General features: G+C 37.4%; 1 protein-coding gene across 1 annotated transcript in view; it reads left to right on the forward strand.

The window, feature by feature from the left end:
- Window positions 1-24,918, forward strand: part of DNAH5 (dynein axonemal heavy chain 5) — a 119,515-nt gene that overhangs the window by 37,418 nt on the left and 57,179 nt on the right. Inside the window, exons 22-40 of the mRNA XM_051610258.1 lie at window positions 333-469; window positions 1,952-2,153; window positions 3,128-3,363; window positions 6,274-6,492; window positions 7,163-7,225; window positions 8,082-8,320; window positions 9,074-9,314; window positions 9,770-9,969; window positions 10,766-10,919; window positions 11,621-11,784; window positions 12,426-12,582; window positions 13,511-13,723; window positions 15,002-15,226; window positions 16,521-16,693; window positions 17,790-17,968; window positions 19,530-19,717; window positions 20,283-20,477; window positions 21,070-21,204; window positions 22,041-22,148. Coding sequence (XP_051466218.1) covers window positions 333-469; window positions 1,952-2,153; window positions 3,128-3,363; window positions 6,274-6,492; window positions 7,163-7,225; window positions 8,082-8,320; window positions 9,074-9,314; window positions 9,770-9,969; window positions 10,766-10,919; window positions 11,621-11,784; window positions 12,426-12,582; window positions 13,511-13,723; window positions 15,002-15,226; window positions 16,521-16,693; window positions 17,790-17,968; window positions 19,530-19,717; window positions 20,283-20,477; window positions 21,070-21,204; window positions 22,041-22,148 — 3,428 coding nt within the window. The remainder of the gene's footprint in view (window positions 1-332; window positions 470-1,951; window positions 2,154-3,127; window positions 3,364-6,273; window positions 6,493-7,162; window positions 7,226-8,081; window positions 8,321-9,073; window positions 9,315-9,769; window positions 9,970-10,765; window positions 10,920-11,620; window positions 11,785-12,425; window positions 12,583-13,510; window positions 13,724-15,001; window positions 15,227-16,520; window positions 16,694-17,789; window positions 17,969-19,529; window positions 19,718-20,282; window positions 20,478-21,069; window positions 21,205-22,040; window positions 22,149-24,918) is intronic.

The raw sequence follows: 24,918 nt of genomic DNA on the forward strand, positions 1-24,918 counted from the left end.
GTGAAGTACACAGGATAAACCTTTGGGTGGGGTGAGAGAAAATGAAAGATTATATTTAAAAGATTTGAGTAGAACTTGATCCAAGTATGACAGTGTGTAGATGAGCAAGTTTCCTAAAATGGAGAAATTTATGAATTTGTGACAACTACATTGGCCATCTAGACTTCTAGTTGCCTTTTTATTAATAAGAACACAACTTAAAAATGCATGCATCATGCAAATGATGCATGCAGAATGCAAATAGGGCATTAGTTTTTGTCTGTATGAATTTGTTTGGCCTAAACAATACATCTGCCCTAAAACTGCTTTTGTGTTTGAATCTGTCATTGTAGATAATGTGTCTGATGCAGCATCACTCAGTTTGTCTGATCCAGTGCAAAGCCAGAACTACTTCAAGTGTGTTTCAGAAAACAAAGAAATTATTAAATTAGTATCTTTACTCAGCACTGCTATTAATTCTACAAAAAGGGTAAGACTGTCGAAATGTTAATTTACTATAACTATTGAAAGGATATGAATGTATTATTGGGCAATAAGGGTAGGCATTGAAATCAGTGATTAAACACATGAATGAAAAAGTGTAGCATGGTGGATGGAAAACTTCTGGCTGGAAATTTGAAAGTATGCTTTGAAAGTGTAACATGTTAAGTGTACTCTGTTAAAAAATTATGAGGTTTAGGATATTACATGAAGTAAAACGTAGGTCTGATTAAAAATGTATCTCCAATTGGTAAAACATTGTAGGAAACTCTAGGTATAGTTGAATTGTGTGTATTACTAATATAGTAATTTACCAGTCACTATAGAACTGGTAGTAATTGTACAAGTGTATTAAAACCAGTTTTATTCACATAGAAATTCTGATGAAGCAAGGATGACTTCTGGCCCATAATTAAGAGTTTATGAATGCTTTTGGAAGAAAACTGACTGTCAGCTTGACATTTGTTAAGTGCTACATAGTATTTGCTGCTGGGGGCTAGGGGATAGCATAATTTCTTTGTCCTTTTCTTATTCTACGCACTTTGTAGTAACCTGTAGGTTTTGGACTGATATTTATTTTGGGAAACCCTGTGTTAGTTCCTCGTGGGGCCCATCCAACCTTACAATGGAGCCTTGCCAGGTGGGAATTTTTGACTCAAAGCATTGTAACTTCAATGGTACTAAAGCATAACTAGGATAATGACATACAGACTTGTGCTGAAGATTAAGGCGCAGTTGATAATAGTGGATAGTTATCTCGGTATTTTGATACTCAATATTTTTTAATTGGAAGCTTATAATTTAGCCAGGTTTATATGACTGCAAACCCTATGTTTTCATAAGTTGTGATGTGGATTATCTCTCATAGCAGTCACCTCTCATATACTTTTTTGATTAGCTGAGTGATGATGATTTCACTTTGACATTTTCCTGAACTCCTGAGAGCCAGAAAAATAATTCTGTTGCACACTCCTTAAATGATATTCAAATCAAAGGTACTTGAATTTAGTGTTAACATCATCAGTGTCATACAGGTAAAAAATATTGTCTGATAGCTTCATTATTTGAGAGCAAATTGAGTTACCGCTCTGTTTGTTATGTTGGGTCCTGGAGATCAGGTTTGAGTTGCTAGTCCAGTAAGTGATAGGGAAGGGCAAATGTACTGTACCCTAGTCTTATGGGAATATTTTACATCCTAGGAATTTACTGACTGAAGAATCACGTCGTTGGAAAATACTGTAACTGATTTGACACATTGAATGTGATTAGGATACAGGACTTGCAAGGCTTGAGATTCTGAATGGAACTTGCTTTAGCATAATTTTACCAACAGCCAGTTTAGTGAGGTGATGCAAAGTGCTGCACTATGGAGTTCTCAATATATTCTAATGAGCAGAGCAGATGCTAAGAAATTATGTGTATGCTATACATACAATGCTGCAAATGTCTTTGAACTTTTAATGTGTTTCAGGAAGTTCTGACAGCTTTGGAGAGTTTTAGTTCTTACCACCATATATGGCAGTGGGACAAGGAGGAAACCATTGGTAAATTAATGATGGGAAACCCATTGCTCTCTGAATTCGAATCTGAAATTCTGCATTTCCAAGACTTGGAGCTGAAAATCGATTCTGAGCCTGAATACATCTGTGTGGGAGCTATTGCACTGTACACTGGTAGAGTTCAGCTTTCCATTTTTCTCTAGAGACATACTTTCTGACTCCTGTGGGAAGGAGAGATGGTGCTTAGTTTTGGATGGGAGAACTAGGTTAAAGATGGAAAGGAGAAAGAGAGAGAATGGCTGTTTGCTGTTTTGTCCGTAAATGCACGCAAACAAAACACGGACACAAGGGTATCTGTGAGGCTCAGCTGAAGTTTCTTCCCTTACCTGGATACTGCTGCTCACTTGTGGGGTGGATAGATATTTTCCTGTCCTTCTGTCACTGACCCCTACAATTAATAGATAACTGGGCTGAAATTCTATCCAGCTAAAATTCTACATAATGCTTATGTTGTTATCCAGTTTTGACTCTTCTGTAGAGAACTGTGAGGAAGAAATTTGAATTTAATGGCAAGGCTTTAGAGAAATGAACTAGATTATGTCAACATTGGGCAGCAACTCAGCAAGACTTCAATTTTCTCTCTAAATGTTTGTTACTTGATTACACTGATGCTACAGATAAAACTTAAAAAAAAAATTAATGGGTTCATTAAATGTCAAATAAAACTTTCTGTTTCTTCAGCTTCCATAATCAGAGTGTTACTTTCCTCTCCACATTATTATATTTTTAAAGATTAATTAAAAAAATATTTTAGACTTGGATGAGGATATTAACTGATTTCTTAGTGATATGTAGGACAGAAATAGGTATAATGATATACAAACAAGATGACTAGTGTGGAGTCCAGCCTCATCTTCCCAGTAGGAAAGGTGAAATAGTCTGAGATTAGGAGGAAAGCAATCCTGAATTGCAAGCAATCCTATAAATTACTCAAAGGTGTTAATGTGATTTCATCTTTGTACGTGGATGGTTAGACTGGAAAACCAGAACTGGGAGCAAAGAGAACATATACTGAAAAAGAGATTAAAAGTACATCTTGAAAAAGATCTACAATATCTAAATATCTTTTCATTTTTCAATTTGTTAAGCTGATCTGAAGCTAGCTCTGAGAGCAGAAACCAAAGCCTGGATGACTTTGCTGGGGTTTCATTGTAATCAGAGGTACCGAACAGAGATGGAAGCCATTTTCACTTTTATAGAGGAAACCAGCAAGAAGTTAAATCGTCACATCAAGGATCTGGATGATATAAGAATTATCATGTCAGCTTTAAAAGACATCAGAGAACTACAGATCTCCATAGACTCTCAAGTTGGGCCCATTGAGGTAGTTAACAGGAATGTTGCATGTATGAGTACTGTTTCAACATAGTAATAATTTTCTGGGTTAAACTTAACCATGCACTTTGAAAAGGTATGATTTAATATGTGTTAAATGTTGGGTGGCAAACCCGTTCCATCCCTGTACACCTTTTTTTTTGTGTGGAACTCTGATTTGGACAGATGTAAACTTGTTGAGGGGAGAGGTAATTTTATTAATAGTGCAGAAATTGAGTGATATATAGAATCATAGAATTATTTGGATTGGAAGAGACATTTAAAGGTCACCTGGTCCAACACCCCTGCAGTGAGCAGGGACCTCTTTAGCTAGATTAGGTTCTTAGAGCCCCATCAAGCCTGACCTTGAATTTCTCCAGGGATGGGGCCTCCACCACCTCTCTGGGCAACCAGTTCCAGTGATCCACCCCCCTCATATTAAATAACCTTTTCCTAATGTCCATCCTAAATCTACCCTGCTCTAGCTTAAGATCATTGCCCCTTGTCCTATAGCTACACACCCTTGTAAACAGTCCCTCCCCAGCTTTCTTCTAGGTGAGAAGAAGATGTGAACAGAGATATCTAATGCAAGCAAGCTTTTGGTACTTTGTGGAAGAAGTTTGTGTATGAAAAGCATTGATAGATTCCTGATTGCCCATAATTGGTATTGTCAGGGTTGTGTCCTTACTGTTTTAAGTTAAAGTAACAACAGAGAATTCTTATCTACTAAATATCAATGCCTAATATTCTGTTTTGGAGATGCAAAAACTGTTTGCTCTCAGATAAATGTCTTGAACCTGTGTTTTCTGATTCTGTTTTTTCTGAGCTGATATAAATTATGGAATGCAGTGTGTACTTCTATGTGTAAATGATGAAAATGAGCATGGAGCTCTTCTGTATTTCACAGAACACAGCTAAGATAAAATGTATCTCTAGAAGCTGAAAGGATCTCCCTAGTTGTGTGAAGGAACAAAAATAGGACAGCTAGTTATTGTGAAAAGCAAAGTCTATGTGCAGCTGGAACCTTCTGGGAATTTGTCATAGATAATGGAATCTCTTTGGAGATAACATTTTGGAAGTTCCTGCTAAGGGCTGTCCTGGTTTGGCATGTGATGAGCTCCTGGCTTGAGTCCAGAGAAGGGTCATGAAGATGATGGACCTTGACAGGGTTGAGAGGTGGGCCCATGAAGTTCAGCAAGGCCAATGTCTCTGGTTGGAACAATCTCTAGCACAATTAGAGGTGAGCAGAGAATGGATTGAGAACATCTCCAAGGAGAAGGACCTGGGGGTGTTTGTTACGAGAAGCTCAACACAAGCTGGCAATATGTGCTTGCAGGCCAGAAAGCCAACCATGTCCCAGGCTGCATCAAAAGAAGTGTGGCCGGCAGGTCAAGAATGGTGATTCTTTCCCTCTACTTTGCACTCATGAGACACAACCTGCAGGACTGTGTCCAGTTCTGAAGCCCCCAACATGTGAAGGACGTGGAGCTCCTGGAGTGAGTCCAGATGAAGGCCATGAAGATGGTCAGAGGGCGGGAGCACCTCTCCTGTGAAGTCAGGCTGAGAGAGTTGGGGCTGATCAGCCTGGAGAAGAGAAGGCTCTAGGGAGACTTTAGAATGGCCTTCCATTACCTGAAGAGGGCCTACAGGAAAGCTGGGGAGGGACTTTTTGTAAGGGTGTATAGTGATAGGATGAGGGGTAACAGTTTTAAGATTAAAGAGTGTAGATTTAGATTTCATATTAGGAAGAAGTCTTTTACTGTGAGGGTGGTGAGACAGTGGAACAGGTTGCCTGAAGGAGTTGTGGATGCTCCCTCCCTGGAGATATTAAAGGCCAGGTTTGATGTGGCTTTGAGAAACCTGGTCTACTGGGAGTTGTCCCTGCCCATGCAGGGGGGTTGAAACTAGATGATCTTAAAGGTCCCTTCCAACCCAAACTGTTCTATGTGGAGCCAAGGCAAAAGCCTTGGTAGACAAGGATTCCTAAACTTCCTTCTGCAAGCAGGAGCCTTGAGCCCCTAGTCACAAGGAGTCATGCTTCAGATATCTGAAACACAGCTTGACATATTTCTTACACAGTTGGTTTGCAGACAGATAGTTACATTTCCATTTTTTTGCAATTTGTCTGCAATTTGATCAAACTGGAAATTCACTTCAGATAAAATTTTCAGATGAAGCTCTTATGCCACAAGATTAATTGCTACCCTATGCTAATTTATAGTAAATTAATTTCAGTTGTGTTTTTGTGAAAGTTGACAAAGGGTTCCAGTTTATACATTGGGTGGTACAAGTGGAGATGAATGTTCTGAGAAAACAAAGGACCATTAAACAGATTTTTAAGTAGATTCCTCGCTGTATAATTAATATTTATAACATTTGAAATAGCAGTAACACATTAGCTGCAGTAACTTCTGGTGTGGTGTCCTAATTCTTTTTTATTGAAAACATGAAGTAGAGCTTGATGGTCTTTATGGAATAGAAGCTTGTTTGCATGCTTCCTTGAAGGCCTCTGCTTGGATGCTTTCTCGTGGCTCACCTTGTGTAATACACAGCTTGGGTCACAGCAGACAACTGAAGACATGAATCAGAAGAATATTCTCATTAAAATGAAACTAAAATCTGTATACTTAAGGAATACTTTAAAGAGTAGCTTTTAATGAGTCAGGTAGTGCTAGGGCAAATCTGTCAGAAAGCTGAATGCCGTGTGAAAGGTAAGGAGTTAAAGAGAACTAGCTAGCTTTCTTTCATTTTGATGTTTCTTCCAGTTTGGTATTGATTTGTCAGACTGTGCTATGCAAAAAAGAACAGGTTTTCTTTTTCTAACAAATCATTCTCTGTTCTTAAAAATGTAAAATGTTAACATACATTTATGTGTAAAATTAACTTCAGTTATCATTTTGTGTATCCAACCTTCTGACAGGAATCCTATGCTATGTTAAACAAATATGGTCTACTTGTGGCCAAGGAAGAGACAGAGAAGGTGGACACTTTGCACTATACTTGGGAAAAGCTGCTAGTCCGTGCAAATGAAGTGCAGAGTGAGCTCCTTGCTTTGCAGCCAAACTTCAGGGGAGAGCTAATTAGAGCGGTTAAGACTTTTGCTGAAGACTGTGCACAGTTCTATTCTGATTATGATCAGGTGAGTGTTTGTAGTGTATTGTATTAGAGGAATTATTGGGAAGCAGCAGGAGCATGAAATGGTTGTGTAATTGACTAATTAACGAGATGGGCCTCTACTGTCTGAAGAATATTTCTGTTCTTGTTACTGTGGTATTTGAGTTTCAGTGCAGGGCAGGATCTGGTAATTTTTTGTATCTGACTAAAGTACATTGGTAATCAGCTCTTAAGATTAAGACTTGAGAAAAATTGTGATAAACAGCTGGTTAGCATCAGCAAAAGTGAAGATTTGGATTGATGAGATACTGCGTTACAAAGTAAGAAGCATTTTCAGATACTGGGTATAAGTACAAATTACTTAAGCTCTTAAATTCTTTCTCAGTAGACTGAGTCAAGCTGAACCAGTCTTCTGTTGCCTTCTAAGTAATGCTGATTGTTACTTAAAAAAGGAGCTACCGTAGCCTAAATTTTACAGTATTACAAAAACTTCTGTGTTAAAAAGATGATTAATTGCCTTGTTTGTGTTTTGGTGTTTGTTTGCTTGTTTCTTTAATACAGTGCTATGTTTGACTTTAGCATTTAGAAAACTGTTTTTAAAAAATTTAGGAATTAGAAAAAGATTGTGGTTATTTTCACCCTATAAACTGAGTATCTAACTTCTATTTATTTATTTATTTATTTATTTATTTTAGAATGGGCCAATGGTGATTGGTTTAGAGCCTCAAGAGGCCAGTGACAGGCTTACTATGTTTCAGGTACTGTTAATTCTAAGACATAGCTTAGTGCTTACTGCAAGTAAACTGACACCTGAAAGCTCTGAGAATGAATAAGAGTAGTTGAACTAATACAAAGGGTTACTGATTGGGCAAAGTCTGTAATAACTTAATGAAAGCTAGGTTGTTATTTTTTCTATGCATATGCAAGAAATGCTGGTTAAAATTAGTTATTTTAGGAGCTAAAAGAAAGGCTGCAAATGTAATAAGCAATAATTACTACATTCAAGTATCTTGATGAGAGCCTATTCTCAAGTTTAGTCTTTTTGGCTATAAACAATTTTTGTGTCTTTCTCTCATTAATACAATTCTGCCCAGTAAAGGTTTCAATTTAATTGACTGTTTTTCCTGTTGAAAAGTTTATTTGTACCATAAGTAATTTCTATTCCTGTAAGGCCAACTTCTAGTGGTTTACCTTTTCCCATAGTACTTAATTTGATTTCCTACTATGTTTCTTCAGGTATATTGCAATTTACAATAAAATTTTGTTTTTCTTTGCTTCTTTTTGGTAAAAGAATTGCACAGCATACTTGGAGAGGTAGAATTTGTGGCATCCACCTTGCTTTACTTTGCAATGTCATGTTCCACCTTTCCAGTTCAAGCTTAGCCTTTATTTTACTGTCACTGTACCCTCCCTGTCCATTTTTAAAGATGTGCCTCCAAGCTAACCACAAGTTACTTTTCTCAGGAAAATTGTTGACAGTGTTAATATCTCCAGTGTATCTTTCTGGTATTTACTAGGTTTTAAACACTAATGCAGCTCTCAACATAATGCCAGCTCTTGATTAGTTAGTTTTAAAGTTTTATTTAATGTAATGTTTTTCTTTTTCTTTCTTAGAATCGATTTGATAATCTTTTTCGGAAATACGTTACTTACACTGGTGGGGAAGATCTTTTTGGTTTGCCTGTTACTCAGTATCCTCAGCTTCTTGAAATAAAGAAGCAACTGAAACTGTTACAGAAACTCTATGATCTGTATAACAATGTCATTGACACAATCAGTGGCTACTATGATCTTCTTTGGTCAGAATTAGACACTGGAAAGATTAACAGTGAACTTTTGGAGTTTCAGAACAGGTGAGAAATTGCTGCTGTGGTAAAAATGCCTAAAATACTTTTGTTACTTCTTAAATATTATTAGAACTGGTTAGCACAAAAAATTATATCTCTGCATGTATTTATTCATTGAAACATGAAAAACATATTTTAATTGAAAAATATATTCATTACCAAATTCATGAAATAAAGGAGCCAGTTTAAACTCTAAAGGTTGAGGATTATTGTTCCTTAGAGAGCTTCATGGTTAATTTTTTTTAATATGGTTAGAATATATATTAAAATTCCTATTTATTTTGTTCATGAAGGGCAATTTCACTTGTTTGTTGTAATATTATTATTCATGAGAGACAGAGTCACCGTAGATGTCTAAGGCAAGTTAGTGAATTGCTGTCTTGCAAAATGGGATGGAATGCATACATTGAAGCCAAACTTTTCATCAAACCAAACATAAAATGATTTAAAGAATGAAACCTGCATGTTCTGAGGAACAGGGTTTTTTATAGAGCAGTGTATATCGTGAGCCTCAACAAAAGAGGAAATCAAGATATAAAGCAATTCAGTTGTTTTTGAAGCTTGCTGTGACAAATTATATTAGAATTATGTAGCTATTCACCTTAACGGGAGGCTGTAGGTCAGTGGAATAGAATGGAATCAGACTTTCTCACATTCAGAATCACATACAGAATCTTAAAAAAACCCCACAACTGTGGTTAAATGGGTAACAAAGAATACTTAAAACTGTTTGAAAACATTTGCATTATTTCTACGCAGATGCTGTAAGCTTCCTCGGGGTGTAAAGGAATGGCAGGCCTTTTTTGACTTAAAGAAGATCATAGAGGACTTCAGTGAATGTTGCCCATTGCTTGAACGTTTGTCAAGTAAAGCAATGATGCCTCGACACTGGAAGCAGATTACAGATCTCACTGAACACAACTTCGATGTGGAAAGTGAAACATTCAAACTGAGGAATATAATGGAAGCGCCACTATTAAGATATAAGGAGGAAATAGAGGTATTGTGAAGGAAGAGAAATGGATGCATGAAGCAAAACAATCTGCTGAATAAATAGTATGGGAGTAACCAGTAATAAGAAGGAAAATAGAATATTTCTGAAGAAAGATCAGATAAATGTACTGTCACTTCAACTTTCTGTATAAAATAATGACACAAATATCTTGTGGTGTTGACTCCTCTTCTTAAATAATACAGCTTGGCCCAGAAGTTAATTTGTGATGGTGCCTTGCTTTGCAACAGTGAAGATTTGAAAAATAATCACTCTATTATTCTTTTATTCCCCCAAAGCTGGCCGTATCGTTATGTGGTATACAGTTTATTAGCTATGGTGTTTGTGTGTCTGTAGATATTTTCACTTGATAAATAGTTGCTCTTCAGGAAATATGAGTTAGGTTTTTATACCAGAGGCTTCAAGCATTCAAAGCTTGTTTTGCCATTGTGTTTTTTTAAAAGGATATCTGTGTAAGTGCTGTGAAGGAGAGAGACATTGAGCAGAAGTTAAAACAAGTGATAGCTGAATGGGACAATAAAACATTTATCTTTGCAAACTTTAAAACCCGTGGGGAACTTCTTCTAAGAGGTGACAGCGTATCAGAAACAGTTGCTACCATGGAGGACAGCTTGATGATTCTTGGTTCTCTCATGAATAACAGGTAATAGGAAACGGGGTGGAGTTATGGCTTAAAAATAGCAGGAAAAGTCTTTGTTTTATTGAACAAATATATCTTTCACAGAGGAAGAGAAAAATAAACATCTGGATAAAAAATATAAACTTGCATGTCCTCGAACTGTTCATGGGCTGTTTTTATAGTCTGTGTTCTTCCAGTAAGCTCTTTTGAAAGCATGTGGATGCAGTTCATACTAGGACAGTGTTAATTAATTCAAGAAAGTGGTGACGAGCATAAAGGGGAACACTGCGTGGTTGTGTCAGGCATACTATGGGCCCTACAGGCACTGCTACTCTGCCCTCTGTGATAGGTCACTGCTTTGTGCCAAAGCTGCTGAAAATTCTGGCTAAATTGAGCTTCAGTTTCTCTGGTTTCATATGCCAAAGCCCACAGATAAAATAAGGAACACAGAACCTAATGATCAGGCAGCAGTTCAGAAGCAAGAGTTTGGTTGATAAGGACTTCTGGGAGTCTTGCATCTTTTGAAATATTGCATAGTCTATTTTTGAAACTACTTTACCTTAGAGTAAAATTGAAATCTTGCTCCTATTCAGCTTGTGTTGGAACAGAGCTGTGCTATTCAGCATGTGTATAAAGCAGCAGGTTGGAGCTGGTTTGGTTTATGGCTGCTAACTAGCAGAATTGAGTCAAGTATAGGTTTTTATATATTCACTTGACAGAGATAAAAGCAGCAAAACTATTCCTCATTCTTATGAGTAATGAGCTAACTTTCAAGAGATGTGTTTCCTTCTTGAAATTAAACATCTTCTTTTTATTTTAGATACAACACACCCTTCAAGACGCAGATTCAGAAATGGGTGCACTATCTTTCCAATACAACAGATATAATTGAGAGCTGGATGACTGTGCAGAACTTGTGGATATATTTAGAAGCTGTTTTTGTTGGCGGTGACATAGCAAAGCAGCTTCCAAAGGTTTTCAGACATGCTTTTTAAAATTTTGGTTTTCTACATTTTAAGAATAAAACTTAACTGTGATGTCATAATTGATGCAGTAAGATAAACTTAATTTTTTTGGTACTTAACAAAACTAGACTTAGTAAGAAAGTAGGTAAACAGTGCCAACAGCAGTATTGTGTTTTGAAGAATAATAAACTTGTGTGAGATAGTTGATATTTCTATTTCTAGATTGCAAAGTTGTTAACCAATATGTGTTTCAGTGTTATACCTAGCAGTAGCCTAGCCTAGTCAGGCTAGCTTTTTAGTACCTACCACTAGCCTAGTAGTATGTGCAGTTTTGCTAAGAATCCTTATCTTAAACCTTCTTACATAGCTTTTAAAATTAAAAATTATCTTATGTGTTTAGAAAATAATTTCAAATTTGAAGCATACAATTCAAGCATAATGATTTTTCTGTCTTTTTCGCTAAGAATGGTTGAAAGAGAAGGTAGGAGGGTTGACAGTCAAGTATAAAATAAGCTGTACTGTGTAAGCAGCGAGACCTGTGTAAGCAGCAAAATCTGTATTTTTCTAAGCTGAAAAATCATTAGAATTTGGATGCAGGGTTACTATTAAGATGACTGCTGGATATCAATTCTACAAGCAAGTGCCATTTACCTCTTCTCTGTTCCTTCTTCCATCTCTTCTCTTCTACATTTACTGTCATGCTTCAACAGGAAGCAAAGCGTTTCTCTAACATTGATAAATCCTGGGTGAGGATCATGGCCCGAGCTCATGAAACACCTAATGTTGTTCAGTGCTGTGTTGGAGATGAAATTATGGGACAGTTACTACCACATTTACTAGAACAGCTTGAAATCTGTCAGAAATCACTCACGGGGTAAGATCACTATGAGACCACTATTGGACAGCTGGTTGTGACTTGTTTAACTAGGGAAAGAGCAATTGCTTGAGAGCTGTCCTGTGGACTTTGCAAAGATTATGTTCTGGTTCTGCTATGAATTCAGTTGAACTGAGCAAACAAGCCAGCAGGGTGATGCAACATCTCCAAAGATATTGCTTACAACTCACTCATAAGTGTTTGATTTGTGACTAAGCTGTCACTCATTGTCTACCTCTCTTGAAGCCAAAGCTTGTTTCAGCCTAGTTTCATTCCAGAAAGCAGTCTAGATATGTCTTCTTCAGACTTTTCACAAAGCTGTGAGTAATTCAGCCTGAGAGACCTAAACAGCAAGAAACAGACTTAATGTAAAAACATTTTACTTTAGCTCAATTTATTTTGTTTTTTTACTAGTGCTTACATTATATAAAATAGTAAAACTTTTCAGTGATAGGATTTTGGATGCTAAAAGAGTAGGCTTAAAGCAGGTGATTAGCATGAAGGTGTGATTGATAAGAATTGTCATTACCACTGCTAAAAATTGCAATGTGTTGTGACAAATGCCACCTTAATAAAGGATGTATAAATTAACCTAATTCACTTACCACCTCCCTCTCCCTCACTTTTTTTAAAAAATGTAGGTATCTGGAGAAAAAGCGCCTCCTATTTCCACGATTCTTCTTTGTGTCAGATCCTGCTCTCCTGGAAATTCTTGGCCAGGCATCAGACTGTCACAATATCCAGGCACATCTGCTGAATGTTTTTGACAACATTAAAAGTGTCAGTTTCCATGAAAGGGTATGTGTACTGCCCCCACCTCCATGTTACATTCTTTCAAATTAACAATGCACGATACTTGTTAGATAGGAAAGCTACCAGGGCACATTCAGCTGTTTTGCCAAATTCATCAATTATTTGATGCTACATAGGCTTTCTTCATTTAAGATTTAGTTTCATATCCTCATTTACCTAATAGGAAAACTCTATATGGAATTACAAAACAAACAGGTTTCAAAAAAAACCATCCAGGTCCTTAACTGCCTTCTGTGTTTTAATATAAGCTACCATCCTCTAAGGTAAGTTTCTGGTTGCTTATAAGTGTATTTGTATCTTTAGATTGCCTGTATCTGTACTTCTTTGTTCATTTTTTGCTTGTAAGAAAAAAGAAAAGTATATGTATTCTGTCATCTGTTTCTGAGTTGTCCGTAATATTCCCTCAAACACAGTGTTTGAGTAACAATATTCTCATATCTTTTTTAAGAACAAACAGCAACACATTTTTATTTCCTATGTAAGTATACCTTTCATTAGAATTCACTGCATTCCTGTGCATTTAAAATTCTTTTGGATGACCATGCTCCTTAACTTCTGTGGGTTTTTTGATTGGAAGGCTGTAAACTTTGTTAGGATATTAATCCACCAGTCGTGGGGAAAGTTTTTCTTTATTGTGACTGGAAAGTTGATGCTGTCATTGAAACTTAAATGAAATTCAGGAATTGTCAATGTATTGGGGTTTGTTTCCTTGTTCAGATGACAGTGTTTTGTTTAAAGCCTTTCTGTACACCAAAATAAATTATTTAATTATTTTTATATTTCACTTGACAGATTGGTATAATTTATTAGTTGCCTAAATAAGTTTAATTGAGTGATGGCAGGAAAATCATTTATGGTAACGATAACAAGAAATCTGTAAATAAAAAATTGTTCTTTCTTTGCTTTTTATTAGATATATGATTGTATATTGTCGATTAGTTCCCAAGAGGGTGAGACTGTAGCACTAACTAGACCTGTAATGGCTGAAGGTAATGTGGAAGTTTGGCTCAATTCTCTGTTGAAGGAATCCCAGCTGTCACTGCATCATGTTATTCGTCAGGCAGCTGAACATATCCAGGAAACTGGTTTCCAGCTGCCTGAATTTCTGTCTACTTACCCAGCCCAGGTAACATCATTATTAAATCAATGAAGAATTGTTCACAGATATGTAGTGCATTTATGTTTTTTTCTTATCTTTGCAATCCAAATTTCAGCCAGTGCAATAAATGCCAACCTGATGTTTAACTTTGTATTAGTCACCTCAGTCTTTTAATTTATCTCTGAAACCAAAAGAAGGAAACTTACCCTGAAGCTCTTAGAATCATAGAATCATAGAATATGCTGAGTTGGAAGGGACCCATCAGGATCATCAAGTCCAACTCCTGCCCCTATGTAGGGCACCCCAAGAATCACACCATGTGCCTGAGACCATCATCCAAATGCTTCTTGAACTCAGGCAGGCTTGGCATTGTGACAGCTTCCCTGGGGAGCTTGTGCCAGTGCTCAATCACCCTCTGGTACCTTTTCCTGATATCCAACCTAAACCTCCCCTGATTCAGCTTCCTGCCATTTCCCTGAGTCCTGGTCACAGGAGTGAAGAGGTCAGCACCTGCTCTGTCTCTTCCCCTCGTGAGGAAGCCATAGACTTCAATGAGGTCACTCCTCAGCCTCCTCTTCTCCAAGCTGAATAATCCAAGTGACTTCAGCTGCTCCTCATAAGTCATCCCATCCAGACCCTTCACCATCCTTGTGGCTCTCCTTTGGACACTTTCCAATAGCTTGATGTCCTTTATATATTGTGGTGCCCTTGTTCAAAAGCAGTGCTGAATACAATAATGCAATGGAGTTATCACTATTTCTTTACAAGCTTGACACTTGACTTCTGAGGGAGAAGTAGTAAAGTTGTATGTTTGTTTATATACTCAGGGAAACATACATCGCTTAAGATTTGGAGCTGAGCAAAAATTTTCTTAGTAGAAGCGTCTTCACTTGTGATCAGGAATATTGTTGGAGAGGCAATAAAGTATTTGTGAATGACTGAAAAAAAAATTTAAATTGAAGCATGAATTATTCACTGATTAGTTATTATTATATATAAAGTGTATTAATTATATATAGTGTGTATTTAAAAAAAAAAATAGTAACTTATATTGAACAATTCTATCAGCAGTGCACTGTAAGCAGTATCTACAAGGCTGAAGTGTGGACTTCACTATGCATTTATGAATGGAGTTGGGACACCTAAAACAAATGCATGGGTTGAATGATCTCTATACAGAAGAATAAAAACATTCTTTTATACAACTAGTAGCAGAGCAATTTCTTTAGTTTATCTGTGTCTGTGAATGTACCTTTTGGGTTAAAGAGAAAAGATTATGAGACACATACTTTTATGTTTCCCAAGGTTGGGTTGTTGGGCATCCAGATGATTTGGACAAGAGACTCAGAAGAAGCTTTGACTAATGCCAAGTATGACAAAAAAATTATGCGAAAAACGAACCAGTTTTTCCTGGATCTTCTAAACATGCTTATAGATATGACAACAAAAGAACTTAGCCCAGTTGAGCGAGTTAAATACGAGACATTAATCACTATTCATGTGCATCAGAGAGACATTTTTGATGGTCTGGTAAGTACTGAAAAATGTACAGTGAGTTATGAGGTAGTTTCCATGAGAAACAATGTGACAAGAAGAAAATATTACAATACCTGTACTACAGGCTCTTAAACTAAAGATTTAATTTCAGGACTGTAATGATGATGAGATCTGGGGTGTTATAAAAATGCTGATTTATTTCAATCAACATCTTAATTTTCCTATAAGTAATTAAGTGGGTTTTTTCCACCATAAGCAACAGCAAAATTTTAGGATGCTCTGTGTCGATCTACTTAAGATAGAGGCCTCTGCTGCATGATCAGTTAGGGACTTCTTTTTCCTCATGCATTGTGTTGCAAGTAATTGTCCTTTCTCTGGATTACATTTTGAGTCTTGAGAATAAATAGACTGAATGTAGAGTTACAGTACAGAAAAAGGTTTGAAGTTGGTTGAAGCTGCTATCTTCTCTGTTCTCATTTCAATAGCATACCTAATTATTACTTAGGGATTTATTTAGTCATTTCACACCTTCTCATACTGCCTCAGAATATTAAAATTAGGAAAATGAAAGCATTTACTGCTTAAATAATCAAACTTAAAAGCTAACATACTCTTTTACCTATAGGAAGCTCTGGACCTGACACTGAAATTAAGCTGTCTGAGAAAAGAACTACCGAGTTTTAACCCATTGCTGATAGGCAGGCACCTGGCTTTTCATTGTAGAACCATTTGTTTCTAGTTATAATAATCTTATGTAAAGTTTAAGTTGTAGATACAACCTGCACTGCATCTTTTTTAATGGTTTTAGTATTCGATTGTTCAACTTTGAATTACTCCCAGCTCTGTTGAATTTCTTAACTAATCTCTGCACTGTGACACTGTTGTAAAATACCTTTTTTCCAATTTGCATGTGGTTTAATACAATCCTAATTCCTTTTTATTATAATGAAGTCTCATATTATGTGATAGAGATGAATAAAATAGTAGAGATGAATAAAAGAATGAGCAGTTTTTATGTTAGCTGAACTTAATGATTTTTGTTTGAGGCTTATGAACTGTTCATTTATATTTAGAGTTTTGAGATACTCTTCTAGGAAAGTCTGAAATTCCTTTGACTTAGTATGGGTTTCAGGGTCAGCAATAACACATTAGCAAGTTTTTTTGTAAAAATCAAGCCAGGGTCTTCACTATTCTTCTGTTCCTAGCTGTTCTTTATGTCTTTCATTGTGATTGCAGTGCTGTCTTAGCAGTGCTACTTAGATGAGATAGTATAAATGCAAAAATAAATGTTAACCATGAATATCACCTTTCCCCCCTCTTTTCGTAGTGTCGCATGCATATCAAGAGCCCTACAGATTTCGAATGGCTGAAACAGTGTAGATTTTATTTTGATGAAGACTCTGACAAAATGATGATTAAGATCACTGATGTGGGTTTTACATACCAGAATGAATTCTTGGGCTGTACTGACCGGCTTGTCATAACACCTCTTACAGACAGGTGAAAAGACTGATTTTATTTCTTTTTTCTTTGACACCAAACCTAGGCTTTTAGAAAAGCAATTTAGTAATTTCTGTTGAATGCAAAATAGATCTCTGCGGAGTCTGTCCTTCACAGTCTTATCAAAGTAATTTTACATGGAATACATGAGTGTTTTTGTTTCTGTGCATTACAATATAAATAATTTCTAGCTTAATTTCTGCCTCATACTTGCATGATCCCCCCATACATGATGTATGGGACTCTGATTCTCATGTATGTGAGGCTACTATGCCTGAGGATTGGGTACATCCAACAGATACACTATGCAGAGAGAGGCACAGGACAAAACCAAGTGTTTACAGGAAAGCTAATGAAAACAGCTAAGGAAGACTAGACAAGAAAATAAATTTTATTCAGCTTCAATAGATTTGAGATAGTTGATCTAGATGTATGTTGAAAAAATTGCAGTTGTATTAATGGAGAGGTGTACCTACCTAACTGGAATAATGCAAAGAATGGTCTATGAGCTATTATTGCCAGAATAAGGTAATTAGGTGGGTCTCTATATTTTTTTTAGCTGTGCCATACAGAAAATTCTAGAGCTTCCCTTTAGATATGACTGTTAGCTGGTGTTTTACTGCATTACGCATAGAAGTTTCATTTATGAAAATGGGAAGCAGTATATGATCAACTTTTAAAGGTGGATGATAAAGGAAAGGTCATCTGTCCTCAATATTGTACTCTACATCAGAACGTAATTCAAAACTACTCCAGTTAAGGTAATTAAGGAACTAAACCAAATAAACTAGATTAGGCAGCATCTCTGTATCTGTTTTCTTCCCTTTTTGTGATCTTTCAGGTTGTTGAGTATTGAGGATTATCCATTCTTCCACTTTATGTATGAGTCAGATTTTAATATTACCTGCATCAGAAGCTGAGGGAATGGTTTTTGTTCTTACTGATTTAAATTGTAATTAGAGGTGTGTCATTTCAGCAGTTTTCTTTTTCTCCTCAAATCGGACCTTCTTTGTGTAACACACCTGAGTTCCTTTGGCACTATACAGAAAATGGTGTGCTGTAACCTATTAAATGATGATAGCCTGTTGCGTTTTAGGTGTTATATCACTTTGGCTCAAGCTTTAGGCATGAACATGGGTGGAGCACCTGTGGGACCTGCAGGAACTGGAAAAACAGAAACCATCAAAGACATGGGTCGGTGCCTTGGAAAATATGTAGTGGTCTTCAACTGTTCAGACCAGATGGATTTTCGAGGACTAGGGAGGATCTTCAAAGGTAAGATGTGGAGGAAAGGAAATGTGCTGGCCAAACAGGTCAGCTGTGTCCTGGGGTGCATTAAGTACTGTATAGCTAACCTGCCAAAAGAATTGATTGTCCCATTATACTCAGCATTGGAGTGGCCTCACCTCAAGTACTGTGTGCAGTTTTGGGGTCAACAATGTAAGAAGTATATAAAAATATTAGAACATGTCCAAAGGAGAGCAACAAAGATGGTGAAAGAGCTAGAGGGCATGACTGATGAGGGATGGCTGAGTATAAATAGGTTTGTTCAGCTTAGAGAAAAGGAGAGTCAGGGGTGTTCTCATTGCTGTCTACAGTTTCCTCATGAATGGAAACAAAAAGGGAGGTGCTGATGTATTCTCTCATGATAGAGATAGAACATGAGGGAATGGCTTAAAGCTGGGTCAGGTGAATTTCAGTTTAGATATTCAGAATTCACTGAGAGCATGGACAAGCATTGGAACAATTAGGAGTAGTCAAGGCCCCATGTCTGTTGGTGTTCAAGTAATTTTTGGACTTGACATATATGGTTTAACTTTTAGGTAGCCCTGTGCAGAGTAAGGGGTTGCACTTTATGATCCTTATGACTCCTTTACAACTCAGCATATTGTGTGATTATATGATTCTGTGGACTATGTGAAAATTAAAAATTAACATCTTTGTAAAAAAAGGTCAACAAATAATCAGCAGGTGGTTTTCAGTCTTTTAATAAATTCAACTAATTAATATCTTATCATGAATGTAAAATACATTTGCAATACAGCTACCAAGAAATAGAAATGTCTTAAAGCGTAAAACAGTTTATGAAAGGATACAGACACTTAAAATAATCAAGAAGGACTGCCAGTACAAAAAGAAAAAGATGTGAAATGTATTGCTGAACTGGCAGAATGTGTTTGTTTCTGATTCCAGTATTTTATCTTCTTCAAATATAGAAGTTCTTATCAGTTGAAGGATTTGTATGAATAATGCTGTGTATGTTAAAAACCATTAGTGCAGTTCACCAGAGTTGGATGTAGACTTTTTTTTAGAAATCTGAAATTGATACCTGTCAGTCATGGCAAACGTCAAGTTAGAGATCGAGTGGAGGGCCTTGACTATTTTGTTGTTGCAAGTGACTGTGTTGATGATTTTTTTGTTTTGTTTTTCCTGAAATATCTGAGGAAGAATGCAGTTCTGGCACAGTCTGACCCCTAACTTCTTTTCAGATGAAAGCAACTTTATTGTTAACTTTAATATGTGCAGTAAGTTATTGGCAGCTCATCATATTTTCGTAGACTTATTGCAGGGATATTTTTTGGGGAGGTAAGGAGGATCAGGAAAACTGAGAGAAGGACCAGGATTTTCAGGATGTACTATCTTAGACAAGCTCGAGGACTTGTGGAACTTAGTGCATTCTTGTTTGGAAAATAGTTGAACTTTCCTCCTTGTCCCAGCCTTCCAAATTGAACATATTTTTTTCTGAGATGGGTCAACCTGATTTTTGGCATATGAATTGCACCAAAAAGTGTTAGCAGCATGATGGTCAGATGTTTAGTTGCTTTTCTCTTTGAAGGTCTTGCTCAGTCTGGCTCCTGGGGTTGCTTTGATGAATTCAATCGTATTGATTTACCTGTACTATCAGTAGCTGCACAGCAGATTGCAATTGTGTTGACGTGTAAGAAGGAACGTAAAAAAAGCTTTATTTTTACTGATGGAGATAATGTGGAAATGAACCCAGAATTCGGCATTTTTCTTACTATGGTGGGTATTCAGTAGGTGTCTACTATGCATTCTCTTCTAATCACTTAATCACTTCTGATGTGGTATGTTAGATGTACTTGCTAACTCTTAAGTCACTCAGCTCTTAGAACTCACAGTTTGAGAACATTGAGCATTACTACAAAGACAGTTCACAGGTTCTTGTTTCAATGATATCAAGTGCATACAATTAACAAATGCAGACAGCATTGTAAATGCAAGTTATCTCAGTGTCAGATTACTTCTGCATGCTACATTCTAGTTCTTAAAGTAGGCTTTTTGCTACAAGTAGAGAGAAATACCATAGAGATACAGATAGAAGTAGCCAGTAAAAACAGAACCTATGAGACAAATACTGATTTTAAGTGTTTAAGTGGAATATTTTTCATACTTCATGGATGTAGGAGAGGCTAAAATACTGTAGAGATATGGTGGTAAATTTGCATGGAAACTCATTTTTACAGGTGAGTTAGAGCCAAAAGTTGTCTAGCAATATTAGACATTCCTTTGCTGATTCTTCTGTTTGTGCAAGATGCAGTTTAACTTCAAAACCTGTTCTTCACTCCAGAATCCAGGGTATGCTGGACGGCAAGAACTTCCTGAAAACTTGAAGATCAACTTCCGTTCTGTGCCTATGATGGTTCCTGATCGTCCAATCATAATTCGTGTCAAATTGGCTAGTTGTGGTTTCATTGATAATGTTGTATTGTCAAGGAAATTCTTTACACTGTACAAGCTGTGTGAAGAACAACTGTCAAAGCAGGTGATTATTTTCATGTGAGGAAAAAATATCTTAGGGAAAAACTGCATATGATGTCACAAATTATTAATATCTATTATGAAGAAAATGGAAAAGGCCATGTTCACTAAGCAAGTTAAATGACACTTGCAGTTTAGTAGTGCAGCCCTCTGCTGTCCTAGAGGATGAGGTTATCTGTACAAGAATGAGACTTTCATTCAGAACATTTATTAAGATTTAAATTTAATGAATGGTGATGATTAAGGCAAATGAATGGTTTATATATTAGTTGATCTTATAGAATATATAGTTTATAGTTATAGTTTAGATGTTTCTCAAATAAAGTCAGTTTCCAAAATCCACAGAAAATTCAAAATAATACTGCTAGTTTATTTCTTATTAGTCCTCGGGAACTTTATCTTGTGTTGAAGACTTGTGATTACATTTCTGTTTTCTGACACACCTTACAGTTTAGTAGGTGGTAGCAGAGGTGGGCAATGAAACAATGCGAAGTCGTACAGCCAGAGACTTATGAGGTGTATCCATGTCTTAAATAAGAATTGTTTCAGCTCTGTTAATGTGGGGAAAATTTTCCCAAACTTTGCATATCTTCTAGGTGCATTATGATTTTGGCTTGCGGAACATATTGTCAGTGTTACGTACATTAGGAGCAGCAAAAAGAGCAAATCCTACAGATACTGAATCTGCCATTGTCATGCGTGTGCTGAGAGACATGAACCTGTCTAAACTGGTAAGTTCCAAGGGCCTGGTAAATTATTTAAGATGCACTTTGGAGTTATATGGCTTTTTTGGTCTATTTCAGTCTATTAAGGTGATCACTAGAGGATTGGATGTAGCCTTTACTCTCAAGCTAGCTTGGAAATGTTCCATTCTCTGCATGATCTTGGGTACTGGTTTTGTCTGGAAGAGAGTTACTTTTCTTTGTAACACCTTGTATGGGGCTGGGGAGGGAGTGAATGAGGCTGTGTGTTGCTAGGCTGCCTACTGAGGTTAAACTACAACACCTCGACTTGTTCAGATTTTTTTAATGTATTTCCCCTGCTACCTGTAGAAATAAGTGACCAAATAGAAGTCTATGTAGTAAACTCTTTAGAACCTTTGATCTGAATTATTTAGTCACTCTTTTCAAAGAAACTGTTATTCATAGCAATGAGTACCATCTCTTCTGTCTAAATATGCTAAAAAATAGCATAAATAGCTAAAAAAATAGCTAAAAACACCCCCTTTTATGTTGCTGTAATGTTTCATCTCCTTTATTACCTTTTTTACACCTTAGAGAAATAATTTACTGTTTGTATAGATGTTACTGCTAAAATCTACTTCAATACATTTTGTCTGTATGTGAGTGGTTTATTTTCAATAGCTTTTTGTTTATCTGAAGCATCACATGTTCTCCTTCTGCTGTTTTCTGCTGGAGTTTTTTGCACCTAGAGACTTACCATAGATGGTTCCTTATGTTTTCTAATATTTTTTTTAGCTCTGTGAGAGTCAAGATTGGTTTTTTAGGTGCTAGGATAAATAAAATAGGTTTTAATCTGTGTTTTCCCCCACTCCAATTTTCACTAGATTGATGAAGATGAGCCCTTGTTCCTAAGTCTAATTGAAGATCTGTTTCCAGATACCCAGCTTGATAAAGTAGGCTATCCTGAACTGGAAGCTGCCATTGACAAACAGGTAACATTCCTCTTGATCTGTGCTGCTGTCACGTAACTATTGTGATGTGACATCTAAGGTAATTGTTCTTAAGGATGTAACTTAATTGTGATTGTGGTGTCCTGTGGTTTTCTTGTGAGTAATTTGTGTTGACTACTTTGAAAAATGCGTATATATACACTTGCCTTATGTGACCCACGTTTTAATATTTGTGTAAAGTTCAACAACTGGAACATGAGCTTAAGAAAATACTTACCTAAAATGACATTCCCTCTATATCGTCTTCCATTACATCTTTTGGAACATTTCAATAGGGCCAACTTAAGAACATCAGTGGGATACAGAGGGTTAATGAGGTATATACACTGAAATGATCACTTCTATTAATCTTTTTCTAGAATTTCTGTTCCTCAGATAATTATCTAACAGTTAAACAGAGAAATAAAAAACTTAAAAAAACCCAGCGTGAAAACATTGAAAAACAGAAGTGCATTCCTGAAGAATTTGAGTATATGACCTTTCATTTATTTATATTTAATATGATTAGCTACAAGTAAAGAGGTCTGCTTCTGGCTTTCCTAAAAAAGGAAGAGTTGAATTATAGCCAATGCTTATGAAAGTGTTTTGCTTTTTGTAGTTTACACAGTTGTCTTTAAAAAAAGAACTCACAAATTAAGCTTTTATTAGGAGAAATTCCAAAAAACCTGAATCTCATAGAATCATAGAATCATAGAATCCTAGGGGTTGGAAGGGACCTCGAAAGATCATCTAGTCCAACCCCCCTGCCAGAGCAGGGTCACCTAGAGTACATCACACAGGAAGGCATCCAGGCGGGTTTTGAATGTCTCCAGCGAAGGAGACTCCACAACCTCTCTGGGCAGCCTGTTCCAGTGCTCTGTCACTCTTACAGTAAAAAAATTTTTCCTGATATTCATCTTAAACCTCCTATGCTCCAACTTGTATCCATTACCCCTTGTCCTATCACTGGTCTTCACTGAAAAAAGCTTAACTCCATCGTCTTGACACTCACCCTTTACATATTTGTAAACATTGATGAGGTCACCCCTCAGTCTCCTTTTCTCCAAACTAAAGAGACCCAGCTCCCTCAGCCTTTCCTCATAAGGGAGATGTTCCACTCCCTTAATCATCCTTGTGGCTCTGCGCTGGACTCTTTCAAGCACTTCCCTGTCCTTCTTGAACTGAGGGGCCCAGAACTGGACACAATATTCCAGATGTGGCCTCACCAATGCAGAATAGAGGGGGAGGAGAACCTGTCTTGACCTACTAACCACACCCTTTCTAATACACCCCAGGATGCCATTGGCCTTCTTAGCCACAAGGGCACACTGCTGGCTCATGGTCATCCTCCTGTCTACCATGACCCCCAGGTCCCTTTCACCTACACTGCTCTCCAGCAGGTCAGCCCCCAACCTGTACTGGTGCATGGCGTTTTTCTTCCCCAAATGCAAAACTCTACACTTGCTCTTGTTAAACTTCATCAGGTTTTTCCCCGCCCAAGTCTCCAGCCTGTCTAAGTCTCTCTGAATGGCAGCACAGCCTTCTGGTGTGTCAGCCACTCCTCCCAGCTTGGTGTCATCAGCAAACTTGCTGAGGGTACATTCTGTGCCCTCATCCAGGTCGTTGATGAAGATATTGAACAACACCGGTCCCAGTACCGACCCCTGAGGGACTCCACTAGTCACAGGCCTCCAACCAGATTCTGCCCCATTGACTACAACTCTCTGACTTCTTCCTTTCAACCAGTTCTTGATCCACCTCACTGCCTGATCATCAAACCCGTACTTGATCAACTTATCTACAAGGATGCTGTGGGAGACGGTGTCAAATGCTTTACTGAAATCAAGATAGACCACATCTACCGCTCTACCATCATCTATCCACCTAGTAATTTCCTCATAGAAGGCTATGAGGTTAGTCAAACATGACTTACCCTTGGTAAAACCATGTTGACTGCTCTTGATGACCCCCATCTCCTTGATATGTCTAGAGATAGTGCCAAGGACAAGTTGTTCCATCACCTTTCCAGGGATGGAGGTGAGGCTGACCGGTCTATAGTTACCCGGGTCCTCCTTCTTGCCCTTCTTGTAGACTGGAGTGACATTTGCTATCCTCCAGTCCTCAGGCACCTCTCCTGTTACCCATGACTTACCAAAGATGATGGAGAGTGGACTAGCAATGACCTCCGCCAGCTCCCTCAGCACCCTTGGATGCATTTCATCCGGACCCATCGATTTATGGATGTCCAGATTATGCAACTGATCCCTAACCCAATCCTCATCTACTATGTCCTCACCTATCTTGACTACTTCTGGGGTTATATGAATCTGGGGCTCATGGGAAAAGCCTGCAGGAGTAAAGACAGAGGCAAAGAAGGCATTCAGCACCTCTGCCTTCTTCATATCCTCTGTCACCAGGGCACCCACCTCATTCAGCAGTGGGCCTATATTGCCTCTGGTATTAGCTTTGTTGGCTATGTATCTGAAAAAGCCCTTTCTACTGTCCTTAACCCGACTTGCAAGGTTAAGTTCCAAGGAGGCCTTAGCTTTCCTAGTTGCCTCCCTACATTCCCTGACAACATTCCTATATTCCTCCCAAGTGACCAGCCCCTCCTTCCATGATCTATAGATTTTCCTCTTCCACTTGAGTTTCCCCAGCAGTTCCTTTTTTAACCACACTGGTCTCCTAGCTCCCCTACTAGATTTTCTACCCATTGGGACACACTGATGCTGTGCTTGCAAGAAGTGGTCCTTGAATATTGTCCAGCTATCTT

The sequence above is a fragment of the Apus apus genome, chromosome 2, assembly GCF_020740795.1.
Source record: "Apus apus isolate bApuApu2 chromosome 2, bApuApu2.pri.cur, whole genome shotgun sequence".
Taxonomy (NCBI): Eukaryota; Metazoa; Chordata; class Aves; order Apodiformes; family Apodidae; genus Apus; species Apus apus.